Source organism: Pezoporus wallicus, unplaced genomic scaffold, assembly GCF_028554395.1.
Source record: "Pezoporus wallicus isolate ANWC-B61680 ecotype Strahan unplaced genomic scaffold, APGP_CSIRO_Pwel_v1 scaffold_7107, whole genome shotgun sequence".
In the NCBI taxonomy this organism is placed as follows: domain Eukaryota; kingdom Metazoa; phylum Chordata; class Aves; order Psittaciformes; family Psittacidae; genus Pezoporus; species Pezoporus wallicus.
Genome location: NW_026642114.1, coordinates 7,914,141 through 7,923,364, shown reverse-complemented (window position 1 = coordinate 7,923,364; position 9,224 = coordinate 7,914,141). Strand labels below are relative to the sequence as shown.

The 9,224-nt window shown below is 60.5% G+C and overlaps 2 protein-coding genes across 3 annotated transcripts; both read right to left on the bottom strand.

Moving 5' to 3' along the window:
* Positions 1 to 423: 423 nt before the first annotated feature.
* LOC130608853 (intestinal-type alkaline phosphatase-like) lies at positions 424 to 4,063 on the bottom strand. Of its 2 annotated transcripts, XM_057427211.1 has the most exons (11): positions 3,629 to 4,062; positions 2,977 to 3,093; positions 2,746 to 2,861; positions 2,361 to 2,535; positions 2,042 to 2,214; positions 1,820 to 1,954; positions 1,658 to 1,730; positions 1,438 to 1,572; positions 1,133 to 1,324; positions 886 to 996; positions 424 to 799 (listed from the first exon to the last, which is right to left on the bottom strand). In XM_057427211.1, the coding sequence occupies exons 1-11, from the start codon at positions 3,951 to 3,953 to the stop codon at positions 537 to 539; spliced, it is 1,815 nt and encodes a 604-aa protein (XP_057283194.1). In that variant the 5' UTR covers positions 3,954 to 4,062; the 3' UTR covers positions 424 to 536. The 2 variants fall into 2 exon arrangements, with proteins under 2 accessions (XP_057283194.1, XP_057283193.1); XM_057427210.1 differs by having other exon boundaries at positions 424 to 996; positions 3,629 to 4,063.
* A 243-nt stretch (positions 4,064 to 4,306) lies between these two features.
* Positions 4,307 to 7,642, bottom strand: LOC130608854 (intestinal-type alkaline phosphatase 1-like). Its single transcript, XM_057427212.1, has 10 exons — positions 7,022 to 7,642; positions 6,747 to 6,862; positions 6,499 to 6,673; positions 6,230 to 6,402; positions 6,022 to 6,156; positions 5,873 to 5,942; positions 5,625 to 5,757; positions 5,318 to 5,511; positions 5,059 to 5,175; positions 4,307 to 4,795 (listed from the first exon to the last, which is right to left on the bottom strand). The coding sequence occupies exons 1-10, from the start codon at positions 7,029 to 7,031 to the stop codon at positions 4,503 to 4,505; spliced, it is 1,416 nt and encodes a 471-aa protein (XP_057283195.1). The 5' UTR covers positions 7,032 to 7,642; the 3' UTR covers positions 4,307 to 4,502.
* Positions 7,643 to 9,224: the final 1,582 nt, after the last annotated feature.

Genomic DNA, 9,224 nt, shown 5'->3' with positions numbered 1-9,224 from the left:
AGCCCAGCACCAGTCGAAGCAGGGAGAATGAACCAGACACATTGTGGGGCTACCCCACACCAAAAGCCTCCCCCTGCTTGGTGCCCTCTCAGGCACCCCCCATGCCAGCTCCTTCCTGTTCCCGCATCAGCCCTGCCAGTGGGTGGGCAGAGCTTGTGGCCGGGTGATGCCAGCCTGCCCCGGAGCGTGGGGACAGGGATGCCTGCTGTATTTGTTGCTGCTGTTTCTGGTCAATAAAGCACTGGATATGCCAGGCGGATGCAAGAGGCCGCGGTGAGGGGATGGGCAGCAGTGGGCAGCACCCCCAGCCCTGCCTGCACAGCATGGGGACCCACACAGCACTAACACAGCTGTCCCAGTAGCATCACATTCCATATTTATTAAACACTCAGCACCTGTGCAGGTGGTGTAGGGGCCCCCCATTCCTGGATATGGTGCCTCATGACTGCCATGTCCAGATCAGGGATACTCCAAGAAGTTACCATCCACCTGTGGGTGCTGCAGCAGTAGGGAGGGGGGAATGCAGGGCTGTGGGGTCAATGGAAGAGGGGCAGGAGGACGGTGGGGAGGAGCAGGGCCAGGAAGGTGGTATGGGCTCCAGTGGCAGAGTTCCGCTGCTGGCAATCAACATAGGGTTCGAGGCAGGCGGCGTAAGCCATGGCATGGGCCACATAGGTCTGCTCCTGCACCCCGTGGAAGAGGTGGGCCATGGGACCCTTGGCCAGGATGGCCACATCCTCACCACCATGGGACTCCGACTTGAGGGGCACAGCTGCCTGCTGCACGTAGTCGAATTCATCTGGGGAGGGGAAAGGAGGGAGTGAGGGGGATAGCAGTGGCCCACAGCCCTATCCCACCACCCGACCATGGTCCCCGTGCCCTCACTGGCTGTGGCTTCATTCACGTTGGGCCGAACAGCACCCACGTAGCCTGGCCCGTTCCCATAGAGGATGGCTGTGTAGCTCTTATTGTCAGCAGCTTTGCTTGGAGCCAGACCTGGGGAGAGGGCAATAGTGGGTAGTCTGCCAAGAAACGCCCATATCATCCCTCCAGCTGCAGCCAGGGTGTCCCAGAGCTGGCAGCGCCTGCCATAGGGCTGTGCCCCACTTTTGGTGGCTGGGCAGAACTCTACCGAAGATGGAGGCACCACGCAAGGCGTAGCCACCAAAGCTGAAGACGTGTGAGTGGTCAGCGGTGACCACGGTGAGGGTGTCCGCCTCATCTGTCAGGGCGCCTGCCCGGTCGATGGCCCGGTCAAATGCAATCCCATCCGTCAGTGCCTTCTGGGCTGCACCTTCGTGGTGGCCGTGGTCAATCCTGCCACCTGCAGAAGGGCATCCAAGGTGGACTGGGGACTAACGGCAGCACCCCAAACTCCTAACCCTATCCAGGGATGTGGGACCCCCCTCCTCTTGCCCACCCCAGGTAAGCACTTACCTTCCACAAAGAGGTAGAAGCCTTTGGGATTTCTGCTCAGGATGGTGATGGCAGCCTCTGTCATTTCAGTGAGCGATGGGTCCAAGGTGGTGTTACGCACCAGGTCATACTTCATATCCATGGGTTCAAAGAGACCTGGGAGGGGACACATTGGGAACGGTCTCAATGCCTGCATGCATCCTGGTAGCTGTTAGATCCTGGCATATAGGATATTTGTTACCCATCAAGTAAGTCACGCTGGGGTCAGCAGCTGCAGCCAGCATCTCTGTCCTGTTCCAGACATAGCGGGCACCCTGTGGACAAATCCCACAGAGGGTTAGCAGGTGATGGACCCCATGCCTGAGGATGATGGGCAGAGGACTGTCCCTGCTGCTTTACCCACCGGCCGTGCCTCCAGCCACATGTTGATAAGGTTTTTCCCGTCCCCCCGTATCCCATTCTCTGTTTCATAGGTAGGATATTCGGGGTCCGGCGTCCCTGCAGGGGTCATGTATATCCTACCACCCCCCATGATAACCTGGAGGGGATGAAATGGATGTAGTGTCAGTGGGAGTGCCGGGGGGGATCTACTCTTGCTCCTTCCCTCCCATGCACAGGCACTCACATTGATGTCAACGTTGTGGACCATCTGCCAGGCGATGTCCTTGCAGCCTTGGAGACGGGCCTCCTCGGGTATGCTGACATCCGCGTACCAGTTGCGGTCCACCACATGGGCATAGGCCCCCGAGGGCGATGCATGCTGCACCCGTGATGTCGTCACGATGCCCACCGCCTTCCCTGCGGCCCCCACACACATGAGGCCCCAGGAAGGTTGACATGGTATCCCCCACCACCAAGCCCCGGGATGCTCATGGCACAGCAGCCCCTGGTGTCACAGCCCTCATCCCCAGTGGGGTCCCTCCCAGCTCTGCACCCCCTGTTACCAGCTTTGCGGGCTCGCTCCAGCACTGAGACAACCTCATTGCCTGCCGTGGTGTTGCACTGTGAGAGGCGGGCAGCTGCACTCACTCCCGCTGTGTGGTAGTTGCCCTTAACCCCGCAGAGGTAGGCTGTGGAAGTCGATGCGCTGTCAGAGACAATCCGGTCCACACTGTACGTCTGCCAAGGACACATGCCAGGCTCAGAGCAGGGGACAGTTGGCAGAAGCACCCAGCGGGCTGTCCCCCTCCCAACACCCCACACCACACTCCATTGCTTACCTAAGGACAAGCAGGATGGGCAGAGACCCTGTGCACCCCATATGTGCATTTGTGCCAGCAGCCCCACTGACATCACCCCGGCCCTGTGCCCCGTGTGGTGGGAGTTTACCTTGGAGAGAGCCACATAGGGGAAAGAATCCAGGGCGAGGGGGGTCTCAGGGCCCAGCTTCCCCTGCTGCTGCCCGTTTAGAATGCGGGTGGCCGTGATGGAGGGGACCCCGAATCCTTGGTGAGAAGAGAGGGTCCCAGTCACCCTCTGGACCAGGTGCCCTCCCCACATTCTGCTCCATGGGGCACTGCTCATGCCAGCCTCTCTGCTGGGCGTGCCAGTGGGACTCACCATCTCCAAGGAAAATGATGAGGTTTTTGGCTTCAGTTACCCTGGGCTGCAGCTTGAAGGAGGCCTCAATGGCTGCGGCTGCCTGCCTGTTCCAGAAGGCTGGATCCTCCTCCTCCACTGGGACAGGGCAGTACCTGTCAGCCCCTGCTCACCAGCACCTCCATCCCTGTAGCTCCTGCATCCCTCGGGTACCCACATCCACTGGGGACTTGTTCCCTGGGCATCCACATGCTGAGGCCTCCTCCAGCATGGACTGAATAGCTCAGGGTACTGTTTGGGGTGGGGGTAGACCATGTGGGCTTGCACCCACTGCCTGCCCCAGAGATCCTGGGGCAGGGAAGGAGGAGGGTAGTAAAAATGAACACAATGGGGAGTTATTTGGCAGGTGGGATGGGGCCAAATCCATGGCAAGGAGGGGATGCTACAGCCACTTTCCCCAGACCCTTCCAGCCCAGAAACCTGCAGAAACCTGATCCCATAGGGAAAAGCTGGTCCAAGAACCCCAGAAAAGCAGGGGTAAATCCATCAACCATTGCAGGGCTAGGAAGCGCCTGCTCCTCTCCCCAAACCCTCCTTGTGATCAGCCAGGCTGGTGCCCTGCTGGGTGCCCTGCTACAGCCAGCCAGGTGCACATCCCCATCCTTGTCCCCACCTGGGATGACAGCAGTGCTGAGCTCTGCCCGAAGGCCCAGGCAGAGGATGAGGAGCGCCGGGAGCTGCATGGTGAGATCCGGTAGCCCAGCACCGCTGGCAGTGTCTGCATTTCTAGCAGATCTGGGGAGGGACTTTGGACTGGTATCAGCCCTTGCAGGGTGTGTGGAGGTGTTCAGCATGTCCCTGATAGCCCAGTGCCAGGCATCCAGCACAAAGGCCATGGGCTGGGCTGCTGGCGCCTCTGTGGTGCTGCTGGGGTATGGATGGACTCGGGGCACAAACAGATGCAGGGGGCAAGAGGATGGGCAGTGCCTGGCAGGCATCACTGCCTGCCCAGCCTACAATGCTGTGGTGCCAGGCACGTGCATGACCTGGCACAGGGTGTCACAGGCAGTACTGAGCATTGGACCTGGGGCAACAAGGGTATTGGAAGCACCTGGGGTCACTCCTGTACCAAGCCCAGCACTTGTGCAATAAATCCATGGATGTGGACTAAAACCCTGCTCCTTGTTCAACCCTTGCAGAAAGGTACCAACACTTGCATACTGTGCCCCAGCCTGATAAAACTGGGGGGGGAACATGGCCTCCTCTCACCCTTGTTTCATCACCCCCTTTACCCCAGCGCTTTCAGTGCTGGTCCCAGGGGAAGAACTAGGAGCCATCACCACCTGGGGAAACAGAGGTATGGGGCAATGCCTGAGGAGGTGACCACTGCTGCAAATCCTTGCACTGCAAATGGAGTCAAACAACTGTGTTTTATTGCATTCCTTGATCCTGGCCATGGTGGCGACTCGGCTGCCACGACCCTTGATGGTGTGGCGAGGGGAGGGGGCAGGCAGCCAGGGCTGAAGTGGAGCTTGGCTGGGGGGGTCTCACTCTGAGCCCCCCACCACGTGGGCAGCCACACAGAGGGCCAGGAGGGCGAGCAGGGGCTGTGGTGCACACTGGGTGCCACGGGAGGCCCTGCGGGCTGCGCCACATCCAGGCTCAGTGGCGTAGGGCTCGAGGCAGGCGGCATAGGCCATGGCATGGGCGATATAATGCTGCTCCTGCACACCGTGGAAGAGGTGGGCCATGGGGCCCTTGGCCAGCACCACCACGTCCTCCCCGCTGTGGGTCTCCACCTCCAGGGGCACGGCTGCCTGCTGCCTGTAGTCCTTGTCCTCTGTAGGAGAAATGGGGCTGGGGGCAGCAGGCTCTCCTACCCATCTCAGGGATAGGCAACAGCTTCAATTACCCCAGCACTGGGGCAATTCATGCCCAAGTGACTCCTGAATGACACAGTACACAGGGACTCCATGCAGCTCCAGTGGCCATGCCTATGGGATGCTGCCATCAGCCACCTTGTGCCCCCATCCCATCCCATCCCATCCCATCCCATCCCATCCCATCCCATCCCATCCCATCCCGTTCGCAGCAGATTCCTACCTGCAGCGCGGAGGCTGGGGGACGGGCGGCCCCCATTGCGAATGCTGTAGCCAGGACCATTGCCATAGAGGATGCTGGTGTAGGCTTGCTTGTCCTTGGCTTTCTTGGGGGCCAGCCCTGGCACAGGGAAAGACACTGTCATCTCCTGTCCCAGCCAGGTACCTCTCCCCAGCTACCCATCTCAGCTGGCTCAGCCTTCGGTGGGAGTAAAAGAGGGGGATGGGAGCAGGGATGCTAACCACCCCTCCCCGAGACCCACCAAAAATGGAGGTGCCACGCAGCGTGTTGCCCCCAAAGGTGAAGACATGGGAGTGATCAGCTGTCACCACAGTCAAGGTGTCGGAGGGGGAGGTAAGCTCGCCTGCGCGTGCCACTGCCCGGTCCAGCATGACGGCTTCCATCAGTGCCTGCTTGGCCCGGCCGCTGTGGTGGCCGTGGTCAATCCTGCCACCTGCACAGGGAACATGGCTATCACCCTCTTCCTGGTCCCCTGGAACACCCCGTGCTCCAAAGACCCGCATCCCACCCCAGCCTCAGCCACACTGCCCAGCTGGGGCTACTCAACTTCCACAAAGAGGAAAAAGCCTTTGGGGTTCCTGCGCAGGATGCGAATGGCCTTCTCTGTCATCTCCACAATGGAGGGGTCCGTGGAGGTGTTGCGGTTTAGCTCATACTTCATGTCCTTGGGCTCGAAGAGGCCTGGGGAAGTAGGGTGTGGGGAACATCTGTGACGGGGCTGCTTTGTGCTTCTGCCAGCAACCCCAGAGCAAGCAGGAGGAGAGATTGCTGGTGGTGCAGGCAGTGATGCTCTTACCCATCAGGTGGCTTGTGGAGTCATCCTCGACTGCATCCATGCCCTTCTTGTCCCAGACGTAGCGGGCACCCTGCCAGTGGGAACAGAGCCGGTGCCAACGGCACATACAGCATGCCTGGCACCATGTCCCATCCACACGGCTATGGTACCTGCTTGGCATTCAGCCACTTGGCAATCAAGTCGAGGCCATCCCTCCTGGTGCCATTCTGAGCCGGGTCCTCTGGGTACTCGGGGTCTGCAGTCCACTTGGGGGTCATGTACATCCGCCCGCCACCCAGGATCACCTGCTGGGGAGCTCAGCAGACCCTCTCAATGTTCCCCATGTCCCCTCCCTCCCATGACCTCTCCCCAACTCACATTGATGTCCGTGTTGTGCACCAGCTGGTAGGCGATGTCCTTGCAGCCATCCCGCAATGCCTCCTTGGGCATGTTGGCATCGGCATACCAGCTCCTGCTGGCCGAGTGGGCATAAGCTGCCCCTGGGGATGCGTGCTGCACTCGCGTGGTCGTCACGATGCCCACCGACTTGCCTGCAGCGTGGGCAAGCATTTAAAAAAGAGCCTGTCCAGCCCTGGGATGGCCATGCTATGTCAGGCTCTCCTTGTTGGGTTGCCTGCTGCTCCTACCTTCCAGCCTGGCCCGGTGCAGGACTGAGTCCACCTCGTTGCCAAAGGTACTGCGGCATTTGCCGTAGACAGCTGCCCCACTCAGCCCCAGCGTCTTGGCATTGGCCTTCACCCCACAGAGGTAGGCTGTGCCTGTGCCAGCGCTATCGGGCACCTGCCGGTCGATGGTGTAGGTCTGGAAGCAAGCAGGGGACAGTGGGGCTTTGTACAGGGGGCACCAGGGCCGCCCCCCGTGCTGCCCCACTCACCTTGGCCAGGGCCAGGTGGGGAAAGGCCTCCATGGCCAAGATACTCTCCTCGCCTGAGCCGCCAGCCAGCTGCCCCTTGTAGATCCGAGCCGCCGACATGGTGGACAGCCCCATGCCTGCAGGAACCACAGTGTGGGGTGGTAAGCGGCAGGGGCCTGGGACAGTCCTGGCCTCCTCCGGCATTGCCCCGTACCAGCTGGGGAGGAGAGAACCTGCATCAGCCCTGCCTTCTCACCAGCCATGTCCCCTGCCTGGCTGGAACCCGGGGGACTCACCATCACCCATGAAGAGGATAACGTTTCTGGCCCGCTGTGCCGCTGGCTGCAATGCCAGTGCCGACTTCAGCCTCCTCCTGGCCCCTTCATTCCAGTAGCCTGGGGTCTTCTCGGCATCTGGAGGCAAGCGCAGAGCTGGGGATGTGCAGAGGCACTTGGCAGCCTGAGGGTCACCAGGGGCATCCCCTCCCTGGGACCAGGGTGCACATCTCTACCCAAGGTAAATTCAGTTGCTCTGATCTCCCTCCATGGAGGCCTCAGAGGGTCCAGGAGCCCTTTGGGGATCAGCCTGGTCTTTGGAAAGCTCAGCATTGCCCAGAGCCCATCTGCACAGGGGGAAACTGAGGCAGAATTTGGTAGGAAAGTTCCCTGGGCCTTTCAGCAGAAGGTCTGACTGGGGCATCAGCTCCCTGCATGAGTGTGCAACGTCTGAGCAACTGCAGCCAGTTGCGGCTATTGAGACACTTGATCCCAAGCCTGTCAAGGGCAAGAGGGCAGCGGGGCTGGGGGAACAGGGACAGGGCCTGCTTTGGTGGGGACTGAGACGAGCCCATTCAAAGGCTGGGGTCTCAAACCACCCTGAGTTGCCTAGGAGGGTTTGCAGTTGCTTGTATCCCCATAGGGAGGCGAGTCCTCAGGGAAGTGACGCCAGCCCCAGCGCCCCCCCCCCCCAAGGTCTCCTACCCCTTTTCCCCATGTCCCCTGTTACCTGAAGTTGCAGCAGCGAGCCAGACGAGGAGGCAGAGAAGAAGGCAGGTTCCAGGGAAGAGCGGCCACCCCATGCTGCCCACCCCAGCTCTCTCCTGGAATGCTGCCTGCATCCAGGGCGGGGGACACAGCCCTTTATGGCCCTTTCCTGTCCCACAGGCAGGCCCCTCCACAGGTGAGACGATGAGGTGATAACATTGAAACTATCTCTCAGCCCTGCCCAGGGCCCTCCCAATGCCCCCAGCCCCCCTGGGGCCATCCCTGCCCCCCACCAGCGAGGGAGGACCTCCAGCCCTTCCCTGGGAACCAGAGCACCCAGTGGCCCCCAGCTCCCACGGGGCGGCTGCCTGCGGGACCCCAGGGAGCGGCAGGGAGGGTGCAGGGCAAAGTGCTGTTTTTGCAGACAGGCTGAGCTGGGCCAGGCTGGACTGGCCTTGTTTCCAAGGAGGGGGATATCTTGCCTTTGGTGTCAGTGTCCTCGGGTCCTGTCTCCCAGGGGACACAGTCCCACACTGCCTGTCAGGCTCTGGGACCAGTGCCCAACACATGGGGCACAATGGGGTAGCCTATGCCAGCTCATCTGCACAGCGAGGTAACCTGCTGCAGGCAGGGAATAGCCACATGTCACCAGCACCCAGTGAGGAGCAGGAGGAACAGGCCGCTTTCCCCAGCTCCCACCTCGGAAGGTAACATTCATGTGTGGTTGCACCAGGCCATCTGGAAGGATGCCACCAGCAGCACAAGCCCTGGGGACTGCAGGTGACCCTGATGCTGTTTGCCAGCTCCTAGAGAACATGTTGTACCCAGCCCCTGAGCCAGGCAGCCCGGGTTTGGCCAGCTCCTGGCTCCTGCAAAGGGCAGATGTGACTGTGCCAGAGCCACATCTGTCACCACACTGATGAGGTAAAGCAGGCCCCCCACCCTGCCTGGCATGATGGATCCACTCCTTCACTTCAGACATCATCCCTCTACCAGCCGCTGCTTGTGGCTGCCCAACCCTGCAGGGGTGATGAAGTGATGAAGTGGAGCACCAGGGCCCATGCCTCTGGAGACATCTTGCACAGTGTTGGCGAGGGACATGGGGATGGGGAACAGGCAGAGATGCCTGGAGATTTCAGAGGAGCTGGTTGGTCCATGAGGGGCTGGATGCTCTCTTGAGCAGCAAGAAGCAAGAACACGGGCTGCAGGGCCCTGAGGGAGGTTAGACTGGAGGCCAGGGTGTGAGGAGCTCAAGCAGACACCCAATGACTCATGGCAAAAACTCAGACTGAGGGATTAGCTGCCAGACCAGGAGCCTGAAGCACACATCAAACTGATCCCCCGTGCTCTCCAGCCAAGCGCATCCACGGATGGGTGAGGTGTCAAGGCCACTTGAATTTCAGTCAGGGAATCGGCAGGCAGGCGAAGGCATGAGGCTGCCTGGGAGATGTTATTGCTGGGATTCATGGCTGGGGCAACATGGAAGAGACAAAATAAAACCTGCACAAGCTCCCCA

Coding starts and splice junctions, on each gene's coding strand:
- LOC130608853 (XM_057427210.1), bottom strand. CDS start 3,953: ATGCCTGCCAGGCACTGCCCATCCTCTTGCCCCCTGCATCTGTTTGTG. Junction 3,094..3,628: donor CAGCACTGCTGTCATCCCAG/GTGGGGACAAGG, acceptor GCCCTGTCCCAG/TGGAGGAGGAGGATCCAGCC. Junction 2,862..2,976: donor CATCATTTTCCTTGGAGATG/GTGAGTCCCACT, acceptor CTTCTCACCAAG/GATTCGGGGTCCCCTCCATC.
- LOC130608854 (XM_057427212.1), bottom strand. Junction 6,403..6,498: donor GCACCGGGCCAGGCTGGAAG/GTAGGAGCAGCA, acceptor CCCACGCTGCAG/GCAAGTCGGTGGGCATCGTG. Junction 4,796..5,058: donor CCCCAGCCTCCGCGCTGCAG/GTAGGAATCTGC, acceptor TTTCTCCTACAG/AGGACAAGGACTACAGGCAG.